The 19,893-nt window shown below is 41.7% G+C and overlaps 1 protein-coding gene and 1 long non-coding RNA gene across 3 annotated transcripts in view; one reads left to right on the top strand and one right to left on the bottom strand.

Annotated features, from left to right (window-relative positions):
* Window positions 1-6,256: 6,256 nt before the first annotated feature.
* Window positions 6,257-7,805, bottom strand: LOC112985120 (uncharacterized). The gene is made up of 4 exons (XR_003259667.2): window positions 7,733-7,805; window positions 6,933-7,041; window positions 6,522-6,590; window positions 6,257-6,340 (listed from the first exon to the last, which is right to left on the bottom strand). It is a non-coding gene; the product is annotated as an uncharacterized LOC112985120 (long non-coding RNA).
* A 1,004-nt stretch (window positions 7,806-8,809) lies between these two features.
* The window catches only part of CCDC158 (coiled-coil domain containing 158), a 38,456-nt gene continuing 27,372 nt past the window's right edge, over window positions 8,810-19,893 (top strand). The window contains exons 1-6 of one of the 2 annotated variants that reach the window (XM_064510436.1): window positions 8,810-8,852; window positions 10,968-11,004; window positions 15,120-15,364; window positions 15,735-15,844; window positions 16,126-16,453; window positions 18,724-18,800. In XM_064510436.1, the coding sequence (XP_064366506.1) occupies window positions 15,182-15,364; window positions 15,735-15,844; window positions 16,126-16,453; window positions 18,724-18,800 (698 nt within the window). In that variant the 5' untranslated portion in view covers window positions 8,810-8,852; window positions 10,968-11,004; window positions 15,120-15,181. Of the gene's footprint in view, window positions 8,853-10,046; window positions 10,113-10,967; window positions 11,005-15,119; window positions 15,365-15,734; window positions 15,845-16,125; window positions 16,454-18,723; window positions 18,801-19,893 lie in introns of those variants that run through there. The other variant, XM_064510435.1, reaches the window with a different exon arrangement.

The following is a 19,893-nucleotide window of genomic DNA, read 5'->3' as shown; positions in this document are numbered from 1 at the left end:
TAATGGCACACTATATAAACTGACACTATAAACAAACAAGCAGAATGGACTGGACAGATAGATACCACAGAATAGCAGTAAGGCCACTACATGCAAAATTTCAGAATGACCTAAATTCTAATTTGGAGAGGGTTTTAGGACTATAGCTCAAAGGTACCTAGATATTCATAGATTCAATCTGATGCTTTTGAAAATCCATGTCGTAAGTATCTGCATCTTCAGGTACCTGGAAACTTTTAAAAGTCTAGTTCTGATGAGAATCAAGAGCTCTTTATCTTGTTTATTTCTCAAAATATATGTCAGTCATGCTATTTAGTTGTCTGTTGACAAAACTCAATCACAAATAATAAAAATAATTAAAATCTAGGAGTACCACATTTTATAGATATTAAAAAAGAAGAGAATGCGTGGGTGAGAAAATTGCTAACATAACATAACATAGCATAACACGCATGCATGCCAAATACGGATAAGTATTTATTATTCTTCTGTTTCCCCCCACATACTTCTAATTAGCTGACCGTCACATCATGTGACTTAAAGCACTTTACCTCTTTTCACTTCAGAAGGGCTTGTGATGGATTACTGAACATGCTCAGATATGCTACAATTTCATAACATCAGACGACTGCATCACCTCATGAAAACGAAAGTTCCCTACTTCCATTCATAAAGGGACTGTAGTGAAATAAAAAGAGTCAATTTCTGAAACCAAAGATATTTCTTCCGGGACAAGAACTGTACTTTAGTAGTTACACAATGCCTAGAGTTCTCCTGTGTTGCTCAGCAAAAGGAGATCCTGAGCAGACCCACTGACTTCAACAGGTGCTCAGCAGTTTTCAGAACCAAGCCAAACACAGTGCCAAATCTAACATTACAGTGGTATTTTACAACTCTTGCCCTTTAAATCGGGCACAATTCCTAGCTTATTTACATCTCATTTACAGTAAGAAAAATACCTTGGAGATGATTAATGGCTCCCCATGCTCCAGTCCGCCTTTCAGTGTGAATCCCCATGGAGCGCCTCCTTGAAGCAATGCCTCCAGGTAAATATATCTTCCTTTATGGGTAATGCTGGACTCTGAAGATGATATGCTGGTGTTAATATTGTCTAACATCCTCATCTGTCCTATCACATACTCATTCAGATACAAAACCCACTCAGGCAATCACAGAATAAGGAATTTGCAAATTAAACTCCCCCAAAACCCACTATGAGTCATTCCTAAATAGGCGAAACAAGAGGAGTCTGAGACAAATTTTTTTTTCAGAGCTGGAGTCCACGGTGATGTGTTGAAAATGTTTCACAACAAGATTTCAGCATGCTGTTTCTTCTTCAGATCTTCAGCTTTTTAGTGGTGTTCCAGTGCTGTGCTTTCCCCATTCCCAGATATTCTAGGCATGATAGCTCTATTAAGATTTATCTTCCTGCCCTCAGTATATCAAACTTGTGTTTTTAAATATGTAGTAAAAAAGAAAAAAAAAAGTTTATAGATTTAAAAGCCATTGGCCAGCAAATTGCCAAAATCCAAACGAATGCTTCATTTGTGATAGATTATCAGTCTTTTCTTCCTTTCTGCATGCAATTTACCATTACAATGGCCTTTTTGCCTCAGTCCACTGCACTAAAAGAATAGAAGCGTCTTCTCCCTCTCACGCTCGCTCACTCTGTCCGCTTTCTTCACAATTTTCTGACTTGTCAAAAAAAAGGGGGGGGGGAAGGAAGAGAGAAGAAGTACATTCCTAAAACTATTTAGAAGGTTTTAAAATGTGAAATAACTCCACACTTCTTAGATTCAAAAAAATACAAAAAAGCCTATTAGGAAAACTGGAGAAGCAGGTGAAATTAATCCTTTGGGAAAAATGTTAAGACGATAGCTGAGCTCTTTTCATTTTCTGTGCTCTCCCTGATCTGCCAAAGCTGCAGCAGCTACTGCTGCTATGAGGGAGGGCGAGGAAGTGAGTGAGAGAGAGAGAGAGAGAGAGAGAGAGAGATGGATTAAAGCAAATAAGGCAGTGCTGCCCAATTGTGCACATCAAGCATGCAACTATAAAATGCAGTGTGCAAAAACCGGTGCTCACCCTTTTATAACGCCCCCGGAAACCACCATCTTTCTATTGTACTTGCCAAGGATTGTAACAATCCAAACTGCCACTTGCTGAAAATACAATGGACCTGTTCCAAACAAGCACAGTGGAGCATTGCTAATAATTTTCCTCTCATGAAATGCTTTTCCTCCACGTGGAGCCTACCAACTTCACCGGACATAATTTCTTTCACCCAAACACTACACAGTCAGAAAAAGTCAGTCATTTCCCACTATATAGAATAAGAAACAATAGCAAGAACTTAGGATATTTTTATGAATGTAGGCAGTCACCACTGACTTGGTAGAACCTATCAGCATGGCTGCATTTGTACTTGCATATGCACATACAACATAAATACTCGCTCACTGCTTTAGCAGGTATTGATTTTACTCCTAGCACACATCAGTTAAGGTGTTGACAAAAATTTCCATCTTGTATCTGCCCCTGAACAGGATGATGGAGAGGGTAGCCCCCACACCTCTCCCTTTCCTGCTTGTGTAGCTGAGTAAACAGTATTGCCTGCGCCTGTAAGGTACGCACACTTTTGATCTCATAGTCCCTGGGATGTGTAATATTTCTCCTTCACGCATTAAGAGCAGTGAAGATCTTGTGTTAACAGACCCATAATCGACCATGTATCTTCATATTTTTCAGGCCCTTCATACTGTCCCACTCCTACCACCATTAAGATGCTAGTTTCCACATGGCCCTGTATTTGCCCTGTGTCCCAGCTCTCATTCCCAGTAGCCAAGAGGGGTAACTGGGAAAAGAGGCCCCTCCCTTTATTTTCAGTGGCAGCTGATCCTCCATCCTCACTTACATTGAACTTTGTCCCCTCTGCTTCCCTCCCTGGGACTGATTTTTTCATTAGCTTCACATCCTGGTCTGTCGCACAGATTGCTTTTATCCAGAATTCACTCTTTAGCCTGCATCAAATCAGATTTCTGTAGTTTCAAACACTCCTAATGTTTCACCGTAACAACCCTCATTCCAAGTCACCACAAAGAACAATTCATTTCTGTCCCTCCACAGGCCTTGTGGAGACAGGCTAAGGCTCTGGAAGCTGTCTCTTTGAGGCTATACTTCCTGTTATCCATAGCCACCAGGACTATTTGAAGACTGTGTGAGAACATGCCGGACTATTTATATGCCAAGGTACTTTGGATTAAATCAATTTCCAAGTCAGGGAAATGCTCACTACACCTAACGTCTGTAGAAACCACCAATTCCAATTCTCATGGTGCCTACAGCGGCTGATGATTAACAGCTATCAATGTCATTTCTGAGGTACCATTTTTCCTCTGCTTCAGCACTTAAATTCATTGTGGGTCCAGCATCATTTTTGCCAATATTTCCAGATGCTAGGTTGCAAGTATGTGGGCAGCTGTTCCCATGGCACATTTTCAAGTTGTTAACTTAAGTTCTACAGCATCCTGATCTGTAGTTTCCCTGCAGTATTTTCCACTCATGTGGACAATTGCATAAATTCAAAGCCTGGGCCTCCTTTTTTCAAGGAGGCATAAGAAAGTCTCCTTCAGCTGACTCACGCCACATATGCCAATAACTTACACCTGGACTGTTTCCAATTTTTTGGCCATTTCATAAGCATTTGTCTCCTGAATTATTGCCTCAAGACAAACAGAAACTTGAAGGCTGGGAATTAAAGAGGATTATCTTTTTGGAACCTCTCCTATGTCCGCATTTGCTACTCTGTGTATAATCAGATGCATGGGTCTATCCAGTCTATTACCTCCTTCTGCAGTAGGTTATGAACTTCATCTATTAAACTGTAAATAAGTTCACACATTTTTCTTAAGACATATTGTAGAGTATAGCTCCTCTCTGCACTATTTCCCATTCTGCATCTAGCATAGCAGGTTCTGCTGCAGATACAGGGACACTCACTTAACAGAGTCCCCAGTGCATTATAACAACTTGGTCAAATTTGTAGCCATTTCAAGCAGTTCTCTCCCTACTACCTCCCGAGTTGCTAGTTCTTTCAGACTTCCATAAAGCTAATCCAGCTGTATAGAGGTTAACATACAGGTACTCAGATATATCAGAGCGCCATGATCAGCTAAGGAAAAAGATATGGTGATCAATCACTCAAAAAGGGCTGCCAGATACTGTGCTGTTCTCTCAGCAGTCTCTCATTCACAGACAGGAGTCCAAAATCTGTCAGGTGCTCCCAGTTGCCCTTTGCGTGAAATGCACACATTTCTTTCCAGGAAAAGTGCTTGGGCTACCTCCTTGGTGATGCTCAAAAGGTTTTTAGAATGTTACACATAGCAGCAACTCCAGCTCACACATGCAGGATTTAACTTTATTCCCAACTCCTCCACTGCAAACACCACCACAATGTAAGATAACTTAGTAATAACATACAGCAAATATTGATGAAGGTGGAGTTAACATAACACAGATCATCACTGCTGTGAATCACCTTAGAGCTAATTCTTCCAAGAAATGGATTTCAGTGCTGAATACAATTAAAGCAATAGTCTCCATTCAGCTACATAAAAACATTTCAAAGTCTTAAATACAAACCTTTTTTCATCATGTTGCCTCCAGCAATATCCTCAAACAGCAGAATTATCTTAGCATTGTTTACTACCAGAAGGGAACTCTTCTAAGATGGTGAATAATTGAAACATCCTTTCAGAACAGATATTCTCTGTTAGACTGTAACAGAAGAGACCTGGGTTCAAGAAAGTACTGCTCACAGAGAATAATATACTTAAATTAAAACTTTGAAGAACTTCAGTGCAGGAGAAAATAAATGTAGGCTAGAGTCATATCACAGTCCTTTCCTTCAATTGTCTGGCATTATATTGCTAATGAAGGAGAAATTGCCATTGATTTCACTTTTCAGAGTTCAAGGTCAAAGCCTACATCTCTCATCAACAGAGGCATTCCCTCCTTGCTGCAGGCTTCTCTGATTTTCTCTAAATTCCTTCAAATATTTCAAGTTTCTTTTCCAAATGAAGACATTCATCAGAGCAATATTGCCCCCATCTGTTGACCTCCAGCTAACACAGGTTTTTAACAGAGTTACCACTTAGTAAATTGTCATTATTGATTTCAGCTCAAACATTTCACAGTTTAGTTGATAAGCATTTACTACGCTTTTCCCTTTCAAAATGGAAGGAAGCTAAATCTTTACTAAGTATTTAGAGCAGCATTGTTGATCTTAACTGGGTCCCTGAGCTGGGAAAGTCATCAGGTCAGATCAAAAGTAAACCTAGCAAACAAACTAAATTCAGCTCCTCAATTGTGTACTTACTTGTTACTGCTTTTTTGGCTGGAAAATTAAATGTTATGATCAGCTCACGTCTACTTTCCCTTTAGCTATATCCTTTAAGTTCAGAGGAAGGAGGAAGCAAATTCATGCTTATCTCTAAAGAGAACTTCTATAAAATAAAGCACCCCTCATCTGTACTGATGAGACTCCTGAGAAGGAGTAACATGCCAAAATGGCTCAGATTTGTACATCAGAAGACCAGAAGTTTAACTGATTTCCCAGTCTGCTGAGTTTTGCAGAAAATCGTCATTGCAAGCATGTCAACAAAGAGTTCAGGAGCCAGCAATGAACTGCCTTACTCTCCTCATGTTCTTGTTTTACTCCAGCAAAACTCTGTTGACCTCACAGGAGGGGGTCTGTAAAAGTGAGAAAGGGCCCACAGTCACTTTCCAAACATAAAGCATCTTTGATTATTACAGTATTTTCATTTCTAGTCTTTTCATGCAAGAGGTGAACAAATACCATCCTAGGCTCTGGAGATGGTCAGAGAATGCATGGTATATGGCCATGCAAGTCAGGAGAGATAGGATGTCCAAAAAGCTTTGCGTTGAATAGAGAGGGAAAGGCCGGGGCTCACCCTTCCCAGAGGCCTTTCTAGAGCCTTCTGTGGAGGCGGGGGCCAGGGTGTCAGTGCACCCACACTGTCAGGCCAGCACCTTAGCCCCCAGCATTATGGAGCTGCCATTCGTATTTCTAGCTGCACTCACCCAAACGACAATTTGCTTATGAGTGAGTTAAAGGCTCAAACAGCTCTGCTCTACAGAATTTATATTAAATTATTATATTAAATGTATATTTATTTAAGTATTCAAGGTGGACAAAAGGTGGTAGAAATGGGGATCTTCGTACCTTTCACAGAAACAAGCAGAGAGACTATTAATCATCAACCACCAGCGTGTGTTTCAGTTTCCTCCTCTTCCCTTAAGTCCTAAAGCCATTCACCTACATCTGTAGAAGGATGGAAAAAAACCAAAACCCAGCATTTGTCAAAAGCCACAACCCTGGTGAATCAGCCCATGACCTCTTAAGAAGTGAAACATTCCTTCTTGGGGTAACAATTCTTCAGAAGGTGTATTATATCCGTAAATTTAGAAACAGGCAAACAGAAAAGAGTGGTTTTCTACGTTACCTCCAGTCACACTGAGCTGACTCTGTAAAATATTCATCCACTAAACTCTGTAAAATGTCATTCTGGCATCTGAAAGAAGAAATGACAGGAAAGAGTCAAAATTAAGCCCTTCTATGGACTCAAAGGGATTGCATCAAGTACCAATGTTCAAAATATGTTTCTAGAGAAGATACTCCTAAGGCTACACAGGGAAGCTGTGTTCAGGTGCCAGCTTGGATTTCAGTCCTTCTCCCTTCCAGACCACAGAATAAGCCTACTCTTCTGGACAGGTCTGGGATAAAATATGAAAAATCAGAGAGTGAAGGGGAAAGAAAGAGACCGAAAAGTGAAAGGAAAGAACGCAGCTGAGAAGCAGAAGGAAGCTGCAATATCATCAATCTGTCTTCTTTCCATGTCAAAAAAGTCACTTACCTTTGAAGTCTGAAAAGAAAGAATTCTCTTTGGTGGGCAAAGAACCCTCTCCATACAATATTGCCTTCGGCACTGAACACCTCTCTGTCCCTCAGTTGCTCAGAGAAAACTGAAAAGCAACAAGACAAGGTGAGGAATAAATCTGTCCCTCTAAAGACAGAACAAATGCAGTCACAACTGAAGGAGCTGAATTCCAGGTATCTGAATCCAGAACTGCAGAATTTCTCTTTACATCTGAATTTTCACCTCTCCCATGTAATGCGAAGAGCATAATCCTGCTAAAGCAACTGTTTCAGTCAGGAAGTAGATATCAAAAAAGATTCATAATACAACTCCAAAAATTTACAGCATAGACAGCATTAAAATTGTAGTAACATCGAGTACATTTCAGTAATAGGAATTCCTGATTTTCCATATATTGCCTTAATCCCTTCCAGAGAAGTAGGCTCATTTTATGCTCTGAATGCCAGAATTGATCAAGACTGACAGGAGCAGGCACATTGGAAAGGAAATCTTCATTCTAACACTAAATTAATAAAAGTCAGTGAGTATTTGGATTTATCCATTATTATCATGCAATAGTCAAAGGGGTTTTCCTTGCTCAGGCTCAGTTACGTGCTTCTTAAAAGGAGGGAAGCACAAAAGACTCAGAGAAGCCATCACCTCATGGAATTGAATAGTAGCATAGTATTTAACTATGTATATGATAGCTATGTATATGATTTGACAGCTTCTAGATACATCCATTTGTTGACAGCAGAGGCACCATGACAGACTGTTACCTCAGACACTTTACTTACCTCAGCCACTCTCTTCAGGGCAAACACCAAGTTTGGCTACCACAGTACAAGTAACACCATGTTGGCTGAACTGCAGGCTTTCATTGTACGTGCACTTCTCATCTGCCAAAAACATGAGGTAAAAATGTTAGCTTAAAACCCAGTGAAAGAGCCAGGTGCTTTTATAATATTACTATTATAATTCTTATATTCTATAATTTTATTATATTAATTTGGGTGGGGTGCAAAAAGAAAACAGTTATTTAACCATTAAAAGTAGTTATCAATGCCTTTTTCCAAAACTGAAATGGTTGATGGGTACGACCCAGATGTTTTAGAACCAGAGCCTCAGCTGGTATACATAACTCCATTGCCTTCCCATAAAGCTATGTCCCTGCACACAGTGGAAGAAAGGGATTCTCTTAAAGACAGGAATTTATATTTGCATCTGGCTGGCAAGCACGTGGAAATTCTTAGATTTTCTTGTCAGAGTTATTCCCAAAATAGGAGAAAAGTTATTGGGGAATAACATACCTAAAAGGGCTTTTCTGTCCCCAGGATATGACTGCTGTTTGGGGGAAGAAGCAGTAGGAGAAAAGACACTGGGGTGCTCAGGAAAGGCCAAGCCCCTGCTTAGGCAAAAAAAAGGCACCTGTTGCCAGGAGAGGAAATGCTCTGTAGGAAGCTCCCTGTGCTATCAAGTTCCCTGCCGAAGCTGGAGCATTTTGAATGAAACTTTGCAGAGAAATCAAACACTGGATGTGGTTTTTATTGGCTCTCACTCATGCACATGATGCGCTTCAGAGGAGGGGTCTGTTCCCAAGGCTACAGAGTCAGGCACGGGGTGAGGGGCAGGTGGCTCCTAACGGCTCCCGCAGTTCAGGAGTTGGAGTTGGGGAGCTGGATGCACACCCTGCAGCCAGGAAAAAAAAGCGGAAAAAAAGCAGGAGTGAACATGAGATGATCGGACCCCCCCTTTCCCAGCCCCGTTGCAGGAAGCAAAACCTCAGGACACACCACCTCTGCGAGGGTGATCCTCACCTCAGGAGGGGACGTGCATCAGTGCAGTGTATTGGCTTAACAAGCCCTTCGAAAGCTGCTAAAACATAAGAAAAACGAACCTCTCCAGTGTCTGTCAGAGGTAGGTGCAGTCCACATCCCGGGTGAGTTTATAATCCTTTGTTAACACCTGAGACTGAGCATTAAAACCTAGCTTGGCACAGGGGCAGGACAGTGTCGCGTAATGCCACCTGCCTTCTCTGTAACCCATTTATCCATAAATTTTCCTTCATCCCTTTTCTTTTTTGACAGAATAAGGAAGTATGTTTTCTGTGCCGCCTTTTTCCAGGTGGTGCAGCAGAAAGTACTTTCTTTCCTCAAGCTATTTTTCCATCCCCCATGTGTTTTACTGCTGGTGCACTGATCACAATTTTGATGTGCAGCACAGCAATGAGGGCGAAGACCAGGGCTCTATTTCCAACTGGTTAATTCTCACCCTTTTCTCCTCAATCTGAAGCAATCCCTGTAAAACCACTTTTCTTCCTTTAGCCTTTTAGTAGTAATTGTATGGCTTTCTTTTCTTTTAAAAATGACATTACCTTCTTTAGAAGAAAAGTTGTGTGTTTTGCTGCTTAGCTGTGGTATTTAAATACACATATACACATGTGTATGTATTTCCTGACTTTTCTCTGACTGAAGTTTTTCAGAGCTTTGTGGCGTTTTTCTTTTTGGAGCAGCATTCCTCCAGAGCTCTCTCTGGCACATGCTGCTGGCGGTTATTTTGAGTAATTTGGTAGAGGTGCCGACTGTCGAGAGCCGCATGTTCACGCCAGACACAAGGTCCAAGATGGGACAGTCACCACAGGGGCCGCGTTACGTTCCCCTTCCCACCCCGCCACCCGCTTCCCGCCCGTTTTTCCTGTCACGCCGCGCGGCCCCCACACGCGGGCAAATGGCCTGAGAGGGGCTCCCGGCGGGAGCCTCCCCCCCGGGACCGCGGCAGCAGCCCCGCCCGGTGCCGGGGGAATTTTTTTTACCTCCAGGCTCGAGCGAGAAGCTCGTTAAACCATCGGCGTTTACAACTTAGCAGCCGTGAGGGCGGCTTGGGTCCCCGCGGCGGGAGGCGGCGGTCGAGGGGGTGGGGGCACCAACGGGCCTCCATTTTGGGACGGCGCCCGGCGCCCCGCGGCAGCTCCCGCGCAGCCCCAGGCGGGCCGGGCTGCGCGGTCCCTCTTCCCCGCCCGGAGAGAGGAGCCCCGGGCCCGGCCTCGCCCGCGGAGCTGTCCTCTCGCCGCTGCTCTGAGGTGAAACGGGCGGCGACCGGCTCCCCTCTGCGGGGGATGAGGCGGTTTCCTCACGGGGAGCCGCCCCTGCCAGGAGCCCGCAGCCGGCGCCCGCCTTGGTGAGGCGGGAAGCAGGGCGCTGTCGTCCCAAAAGCCCGCGTAGGGCAGGCGGGAGGGTTTATAAAGGCGGGGGAGGCTTCCCCGCAGGTGAGTTGGGCTGTGCCTGAGGTACTCCTCACCCACCGGGCAGGGAAGGGCAAGCGGCCTCGGCGGCGGCCATTTCAGGGGGTCCGGGCTGGACCCGTGCCCCCCGCACCGTCATTTCCCCCCACCGCCATTTCCCCCCACCGCCCTCCGCAGCGACGGGAGGCACCGGGCTGGCACTCTCTGTCCTGGCATCGGGAAATCGGACCCTTAGTTCGTGGTGTGGTTGAAGTTTCTAGGTCTACTAGTGTCCCCAGTGGCTTTTACCGCAGTCTAGCTCCAAAATTCAACACGTATGAATCTAGAGTTGCCATTCTTAGGCTCACCTCAGACCTCAGGTTTCTCTTTCCTCCTGGGCATCCCTCTTAAAGTGCCTGTGTGAGCAGAAAGTCCGTGTGGCTTTAATAGAGTAAATTAGATAGGCAAGATTTGTAGGTAAGATTGAGGCAAACTTCTGTAGAAATCCAACCTTCAATGTTTCTTTTAGAAAAATTATGTATCTGGGAACATAGGAAACTGTCAGTATATGCTGTTGTGGAAGAACTTACAGGAGATGCTAACAAGTATTTATAAAAACATACAGCTGTACTGATTCATCAAAAACAGAATAAATGCTTTAAAATGCGTAAAACTTTATAAAGGAGAGTAACTACAACAATATCCTTGAGTTCTGTCTGCAGTATTAAAATTAGGAGGTCAAATACACTTTTTATGACATGAAGTTGAATGTTTAAACGCTACAAAATAATGACAGTTACTATTCTTTGCAGGTGCTGTTACAATGAGCAAGAATATCCAGGAATTAAGGTAGGATACTTTTGAAAAATACTGTATCTGCTATCTATCATTACAGTAAACATCATGCACACTGAAAATGGAAGCAAACAGACAGCGAAGGTGTAGTCCATTAGTAATAATTTAACAGGAAATATGTAAACATCACAAAATTTATGGACACGGGTGCCCAAGACACACTACATTGAGGGATGAATTACACTGATTATTGTAATTTGTGTGCCAGGATTATAGTTAGCTCTGTTCCTATCCACAGTGGAGTGAGTTCCCACTGATGGCAACAGGATTTTTGTACAAAGATCAGGGTATAGTGTGGCCCTATGCTAATGAATTTTCAAGGCCCTGTTCCGTTTACTATTACGCTTTGTATTATTCAACATTGGGAAAGAGATGCTTGTGAGATTTAGTGAGTTTTTTTGCCTTTTTCATTTTTCCACTAAAGTGATGGTTGGATTTAATTATTTCTATATATAGTTGTGTACCTAATATTTGAAAGTTTCTTCCAAAATGGACCTTCAGTGAGTTTCAGAATTAATGGCCAAATCAGAAGAATGGAGATGTTAAAGATTTTCCTTTCTAAGCCTTAATTTACTGATTCACTTTGATGGATCAAATCAAAGTTTCATCTAGCCACTGTCCTAATTTCAAGTGTCCAGTGGCAGATGCTTACAAAAATGGTCAGGTAAAAATGATACTTTCCTCAATATACCTCAGCATCTAAGTACTCAGGAACTTAAAATTTAAATACTTCCTGAATCGGAGTGTCCATCCCAACTATCAAGCCCTGTGGATTTCTCTAACCATTCTGTGAAAACATTTACGCTTTTGGGTTATACTCCACAATAACTGGGCTGTATTGATAGAAACCCTACCCTTCCCTGTAGTTGATGCCCCTTTTTCCCAGTTTTCAGGGTAACAGATTCCTCAAGATGCTTTCCCATATGCTCTGCAGCTCTTTGTGTCTGAGTCCTCAAGCTTTTCTTTTTCCCTTACTTTAGTGGTATGGAATGGAAATCCAGATTTCTCAGGATGGGTTGATAAAAATGTAGAGAGGCAGCCTAACAAGTACAGTGCACACACACAGTGACTTGTTGCTTGTGAAAAAAATGTGCATATTGTAATGGGGTCATTTGCGAATGTCACAATCCTGCTAAGCACACATAGTAGTAATTACACTAAGTGACACAGAGCTGCTCTCCTCGCTGATCTCATATTCCTCTGGCTTCTGTAGACTTCCCGCTTTCATTTTTTTCCCCATAATTTTATATTCCTCTTTGTATCTCAGCTATTTTTTCTTCACATTTCCTTATAGTTTCCTTCTCTTTCCAGCTGGTAGGTGACCTGCCAAAGCTTGTCTAAGGCTATTACTCTCACTTAGGTGGGATTTCTTTCTCTTTAGTTCAGAAGAATTCTTTTTGCTTGTTTTTCGATTACCTGTCCCTTACTATACACCTCCTGGGACAAAGTCTACTTTCTAGGCTTGTGTTTCTATATTGGTTGCTTAGACTTTATTATTTTCTTTCATCCTCACTTGAGGAAGTCCTCCCCAGTTTCAGCAGTAAATAAGCCAATGTAGAGAATGGAGAATGTCCAGCCAAAAGATTGTTATGATCACTGATAAGTTAATAGCATTTACACCAGTCTTTCTTTCCTGCAATTCTCATTCGAAGTACTCGAAGTACAACCTCCAACCTTGTGTAATCCAACATTAAATGTCTTGAGAAAGAGTAGCATTGTATCAAGACTTCGCACAGCTGAAGAGATAGCTGAGCAGCTAACACCACACCATTATTTGTTGTTCCTTGTTACTTTTAGAGTCCTATGAGGTATCCCTCCGACTTCTTTTACAGCTAGGAGTATTCTGAGTTTAAGTACAACATAGTGTAACCCAGGGTTTATATCAATGCAGATTCTGCTTGATGGTTTTGTTAATGTCTATGTATTCCTGCTCGAGTCAGCCAGCAGTGCTTCTGGTGTCTGTGACCACCCCTTCCTTTTCTTCACACGGTTTGCAGATAAGCTTTTCAACATTCCTTCCAAGCCGCTCCCGTGTGTGTGTTCTTATCCCTGGTAAAAAACGTATGGTTTATAACAGTGAGTCTGTCTTCAGATTTATGTATTCCTCTGACATTTGGGGGTCTTGCATTTCAGTCTGAACCAGGAGCATCATTAAAGCACGTTGTGTGGCAAGCCCCAAAATAGGAAGATGAATCAGAATACTTGCATAGCAGTAACTACTTTGTGATGACCTATCTTTGTCATTTATGAGGTTATGAGACAAGGGCTGATGCAAGCCTGTCTTTGTAGTGCATAAATCCTGCTCTTTTAGGCAATTGAATGGGCAAAGGGTCTAACTTTGCTTCCTTCTTCTCCAGACTCCCTTACTGCAGATTCTTGGGGGAAACAGTCCCTCCCAACAGCAACTGTTGTTTGAAGTCCCAAGAGAAAGGGAGGTTCCCTCATTCCCCTAGCCAGCAAAGTGCTAACAAGAAACTAACCATTAATCGAGAGGACTTCAGTTACAATAAAAAATAGACCATTTAATCTGTTTTACAAAATAATTACAGAAGAAATTTTCTTCTTTTTTATTCCCCCATTTGCTTTTCACCTTCTTTTTTCAGAATGCTGGAATTGTGTGTAGGGAATGACCTGGTGCCTGATAAATTCCAAGAAAATAGTTTTTTTTAATCTGCACTGGTTTCCTTTTTTGCGCGCTGAAGGTTTACATAGCCAAAAACTTTCTCTAATGGTACAAGTTTTCTGAAGTGTTTCTTACTTATGCCTGAAAATGAGTATTTCTCAGAGTTCTGAAAGTTTGATTGCAAAAGTGATAGAGATCCAAACACCTTCTGAAGCCTGTAGAGAGTTACAGTTTTGTGTCATTAAGGTGACATTTTACTGGCCAGCTGGGAGAAAAATATGGCAATAAGAGGAAATGTATTTTCATGAGATATAACCATTTATTTGATTTGTTTGATGAAGTGCTATCGTTTGGACTTTTCTGTTATGCGTGCTAGTGGCAGAACAGGATAGTTCAGTTGACTACAGTGGAGCTGCAGCAGTTGACCTGTCGCTGGGTTGCCAAATGTAAGCGTAAATTGGGAAAGTATAACAGTATCACCAAATAAATTCTCTGGCTTCATTTCTCTTTTCAGTTACTTGTTTCAGGTACCACTTGTGACACAATGTAGTTGTCTTCGCTTTTGTATTTAGACTTACTGTTTCAGCAAATGCTTTTATGTACCATTTGACAGAGAGGCACCAGAAAGACAAACAAAAGAGGATCTGAAACTCCAGGAAGAAGCCACCAAATTCTCAGTGGAATCGTTCACACATTCTCTTAGTCATGAGGAGACTTTACCAAGAGGCAACATGCCTAGCATTGGCAAGTACTAAACAAATTTTAGAGTCAGATTTAGGACTAAATCACTCTTAACATCACAGGCTATTATGTCATTTTTAAGGTTACTCAGAAGTTAATATTTCATATTTCAAGTTGAATCATCTGTAGCTAATTGCTTCCTGGTGTTATGAAAACAACATTTTGAATTTTGAACAATGGAAAAATATGAAGCAGAGGCAGTGATGGTGACTGCAGAGGGATCTGTGTACAAAAGCATGCATTCTTGACTCAACGTTACTGTACACTGGATCCCAAGAAAAAAAATCAGGCAGGCTGTCAGACCAACAACATTATCAGGCAGCCAGGTGTCATGGGAATGCAGGAATGCTTTAGCCATGCCACTGATCAGAGAGAGGGGTAAGAAATCTGCTGCATCACCAGCTGCTTGTCCTGCCTTGGGCTGATACTACCACGCCTGTCTCAGCAGGGCCCTGCATCTTGTACAGCTCTCGTTGACACAAGCCCGAGGTAGAAGCAGAGCGCGTTTGAAGCGTTCTCATCTGATCACTGTGGCATTCCTCATCCAGTGTGCACTGGTGTATCGGAAGGCAGAGTACGCACACCAGGAATTGGCTGGGCTTCTTGTCCTTAGAAAGGATGATTCCTAGGCTTGCCTACCTACAGATAGGCACTGAGAGACAGCAGTGCCCAATTTGGGAAGAAATGACTGTTTAGTTTTGTGTAATGACTCTGTTTTCAACACTTAAAATTTTCTACCTTTCAGGTGCTGTTAGCCCATTTCTCAGCAACCAGAATGTTTTAGCTTCTTCCATTCTCAGCACAGTGATGGAAAGCTCAACCTCTGCTAGTACTGGTAGCAGTCCCCCCAAATCTGTCTTCTATTCCAAATATGAAACGGACATTGATTCTGTGAAAAAAAACACAGGTTATCCTGGCAAAGAACACATTGAGAATACCCTGGAAGAATACTCACAGAAAGTCAGAGATCTGCAGAAGAGGCTGAATGAAGTAAGTCGCAAATTTGGGGCAGCTGCCTAAGTGCAGCTGAGCTTTTGTCATCTTTGTAATTGCTAGGTCTATGAACAGTTTCACCAGCACTATTTTGAGCAGCCTCTTGGCTGCTCTAAATTTTACTTGGCCATTGTGATTCCCAAGTGCCATTTGGCAGACAGAAATAGTTAACAGGTAATAATGTTGGCACAACCCCTGTAATCATTTCCCAGACTCACTCAGTTCACCCCAGCACAGCTTGACTAGCTAGTTAACCAAGAAATATTTTTAAAAGCCCTCTTACTCTTAATTCCTGTGGTGTTCTTAGCCACATTTTTTTAAGTTACATATTCAGTAATTTGGTTGGTTTTACTTTTTTTCTTTCCAGACCACTGAGCTACATGAGCAACAAAAAATCAGTTTAAAACAGACCATTTCTGATCTGCAGACCAAACTACTGGAAGCGCGGCTGGAAAGAGACACACTTGAGGATATCAGGTACAAATGTCAAGCCAGCTGTATGCTTTTTGGAGTTTATATTTGGGCTGTGGGAGGCAGACCAGATCTCCTAAGTGTGGGACTTGCCCTCAGGAATGAAGAAAATGAGACCATGGCACTTTGGCTTAGAAAACAGCTTATTACATTGTCAAAATACCATTACATTAAAGTTTATTAAAATAATATTAAAATATTAACAAAAATGTTATACCTGTTATTCAGGATAATAATCCTGTTGTGAATCCTATCTTTTAAAGTATTTCTTCGGTTTCCAAATTCAGGCAAAGGGAGTCCCAGAGCCAGGAGAGCATAAAAATACAGCTTAAAACTACCATTCAAGAACTGGAAACAGCCAGTCACCTGCAGGAGGAGATGCTGAGGGAGGCTGACAGCCAAACTGAGCATCTGAAAAAGATGGTCCATGGCCATGAGGAAGTACTCATGGAACTGCGTGGCATCCTAATGGACTACAAAGACAGCACAGGCAAGAAACTGTATGAGCGTGAGAATATTACCAGCCTTCACATCCACAACCTGAGCACAGCCTTTACTGAAGTCCTACGAGATTTAGACTCAGAGGTGTTGTACCTCAAAGAAAAGGTTGTCCTGGTATGTGGAGCAAGTGCTACTTTTCCTTCCACCACGCTAGGTTTTGTTACATAGAAATATTTCTTTAAAACTTTCCGTGAGCTCACATCTGCACTTGCATAAGCAAGTGATTGATAGATATCCACAAAATGGGGGTTAGCTGAAGTTTCTTCCATCTAAAAACAGTTATCATGCAACTGACCTATAAAGGCTGCCTGATTGTGCTCTGTGAGTATCCCCCGCACCCCCGATTTTGAGGAGCTTGCTGGAAGTTAGCTTAGCACAGTTTTGTCTTTATATAAAAATAAAAGACAAATTTGTTTTTATATAAAGTTTTCAAAAGCACATGGAATTTAATTGCTCCATGGTTTTCTTTTTTTATCTTTTATATTGGGTTGACAGTGGCAACTAAGTAGCTGTTGCACCTCCATGACAGTAACCTAAAATGATGGGGAAGTGTCTCTGCAAGGGCCAGGAGGCTAGTGACAGCACTCCTCAAGTCCCCTGTGATTTATGAGGCCCAAATGAGGAGTATTCAGGTGTTGCTTTTAAAGAGTCAAAAGAAAAGCTTCAGAGAGCATTAGGGGAGCATAAGTTCTTCCTTTGAATCCTAACAAAGAAGTATCAGTCGAAGTAGTGCAACTGGTAGAATGACAGACTCAGACCTAAGTGAAGTTCATGGGTGTATGGGCAGTCCTCCCTAGGCTGAATGAAAGCTTGCTGGTTTAGGGAAACATGAAACAAGAAAAGAAGTGGTCGAGACACCAGTGCCCAGGAGCAGTGTCTCACAAGTGGAAGAAAAGGCCAAAAAAAAATCCAGCAGACAATGAAAAATGTATAAGAAGGAAAGGCAGAGCCACTTGGAGCACAGTAGTGGTCTTAGAAACTATGAGCAGGGGAAGTTACTTAGTCTGTATTCCCACTTCATTCACACAAATGGGACTTCTCGGGCATTTCATTTGTAACAGTCGCCAAAAACATCCTGGACTGGTTATCAGCAGTTTCTTCTTTAAACAGAAATAACACAGGAAGGCCTTGGATATCAACTGTTTTTTTTCAGGCAGCTAACAATAATGTTGTTTAATAATGATCTGTTCTTCGTGAAGCCTCTCACGTGTGCTCCCGACTCCTTCTTAGCTTTGCTGAAGTTTAGCAAGCTTAGCATGTTTTAAGAAGAATCCTACAGAGATCAGTTGCTGAAGTTGCCTTTAGTTCATGTTGTGAGAACATCTGACTGGTACAGGAAAGGTTTCGCTAACACCTAGGCAAAATTGGCCATTGTCAGCTCAAGTTAATTGACTTGATTGAAAGCCCTCCTGAATGCAAAGAATATTTTAATTGTCAGTGTGGTGCTTTTTGAGGAAGATGAGTTCTTTTATTTCTGTTTTTGTACCACATGAAATCTGCTAAGTTCCTGCTGACAAAGGTATCGCCTAACAAGTTACAGTACTACAGATAATCAATATTAGTCATTATAAATCATCAGATGGTGCTTAGTGCTAATTCTTGCACAAAAACTACTGTGTGCTTGGATTTCACTAGGATTTTAATTCAAGCTGATTAATCTAAGAACCCTCTTTTTTCCTTAATGAAGTCAGTCTTAGAGGGCACGAGGAGTCCCACTTCTTTTACACATCCCTTTGGAGAGCTAGATGCAAGAGGAGTCTGGTGCTGTACGTGCAAACAGTTAGTGCTGCAGACCACCCTATCCTGAGGAAGGGAGGCAGTGATAGCCTGGATTATGTCTTCATTTTATCTCCACATGACAAACAAAGATGTCTGAGCTAAGGTATACCATCTGGTCCCATCCTGGTTTTCCTTAGAAAACGCTTCCTTTTTTTTGTCCAGAAATATTGTCCAGAGGATAACTTAATCTTGGATTTCTCAACATGTAATAAATATTGTTTGTCCGAAAGGTCCAATGTTTTAATCAAGGGCTGCTTGTCATCCAAAAATCCTAGATATCCTCAGTGTGTACATGCTGTAGCTGTACAGCATATGTGCAGGAGATCACATGATTTCCAAAAAGCATTGTGCAAGTCCTGGATAAGCTCGAATCCATGCCAGGCATAAAGAGGAAAAAATGTGCTTGCACAGTTAAGAAGTCAGATGCAGGGATGCTAGGCTTGTGCACTGTCCCTAGCTGGATCTGGGTTTATGGCTGGAATTTAACTTGTATTGTGCACATTTTCACTGTTCAAGGCAGAAGCAAAAGGTAGGTTATTACTTTGCAAGCTCCTGTTTAGACTGTGTTTTCTTCAGAGGTTAGCATTGTTATCTGTTTACGATAGGTGGAAGAAGAACTAGAATCACTGAAAAAAGATTCACAGACCAAAACAGAACTTCTGCTTCAGCAACATCAAAATAGGTACCTGTTCTCCATTTATTTATTCATAAAATTTAGAGACAGTTTTTCACATTTTCCACAAATGGTTCTTTTTTGATGATGATAACATTAAAGTGCACTGGTGGGGCTGCACAATCACTGTTTTGGAGGCCGTGATAATTGTTCCGATTCTAGCTGTTTATTTGCTCATGACTTCCTGGTACCTTTTCCTTTCAGACTGACAATTTCCAGTCATAGTTACTTTCTGAAAAAAAGTTATTTTGGAAGAATCTGGACAGAAAGGGTCCCAGTGTGTTGTAGTGTATTATTTTTTCTGAATTTTAGTATGCACATAGCACGTGTTTATTTTCATTGACCTAAGAGTATTAAGATAATCTTGTCTGGTGGCAGAGTCATTTGAGGCATTACAGTATTCTTCAGTCATAGCTCAAGGCTTGATTGGACATTTTCATCAGAGTCCCCATGCCTCTGACTCTAAAAGAGTACTTGGTCATCTGCACTGGGAAGGCCAAGCTCACTAGATGTGATCTCATGACTTCCTGACATGTTTCTTGATCACGAATATGGGTGTACCTTACCTTTTGTTAGTATGGCGAGGCACTTATGCTCAGGTAGATCGTTGGAATTTGTTTGGAGAGTATCTGCATTATTAAATAAAAAGAATGAATCACTTGGGTGGTTCCATCAGCATTTTTTCTTGCTGATTTCATTCAGAACTTTGTCCTTCCTTCTTCAAGAAGTCCTCATTTCCCAAACTATCCACCTGAGTTACGAAGAAAGGGTGAATGAAATACAAGATATCAAGTTATTCACTAACAAACCATCAAAATCATTACATTTCTGGCTATTGAAAAATATCATCTGTTCAGTGGAGGAGTTATTACTTGACATGACTAAAATGATAACCAGTATTTTCTTTTTAAAACAGGGTTGAGCAGCTAGTAAGTGAACATGAGCAGGAGGTGGCAGCATTAACTGAAAAAGCTAACAGTGCATGCAGCCATGCAAATAGTATCCAAAGCCAGATGGAGATCATTCAGTATGTTTCTTGATAGAAAATGTTAAAAACATATAGAAGATGTTAAGAGTAACCTTAATTCGAGAGAACATTTAC

Source organism: Dromaius novaehollandiae, chromosome 4, assembly GCF_036370855.1.
Source record: "Dromaius novaehollandiae isolate bDroNov1 chromosome 4, bDroNov1.hap1, whole genome shotgun sequence".
NCBI classification, from domain to species: Eukaryota; Metazoa; Chordata; class Aves; order Casuariiformes; family Dromaiidae; genus Dromaius; species Dromaius novaehollandiae.
This window is presented reverse-complemented; position numbering and strand designations above follow the sequence as displayed.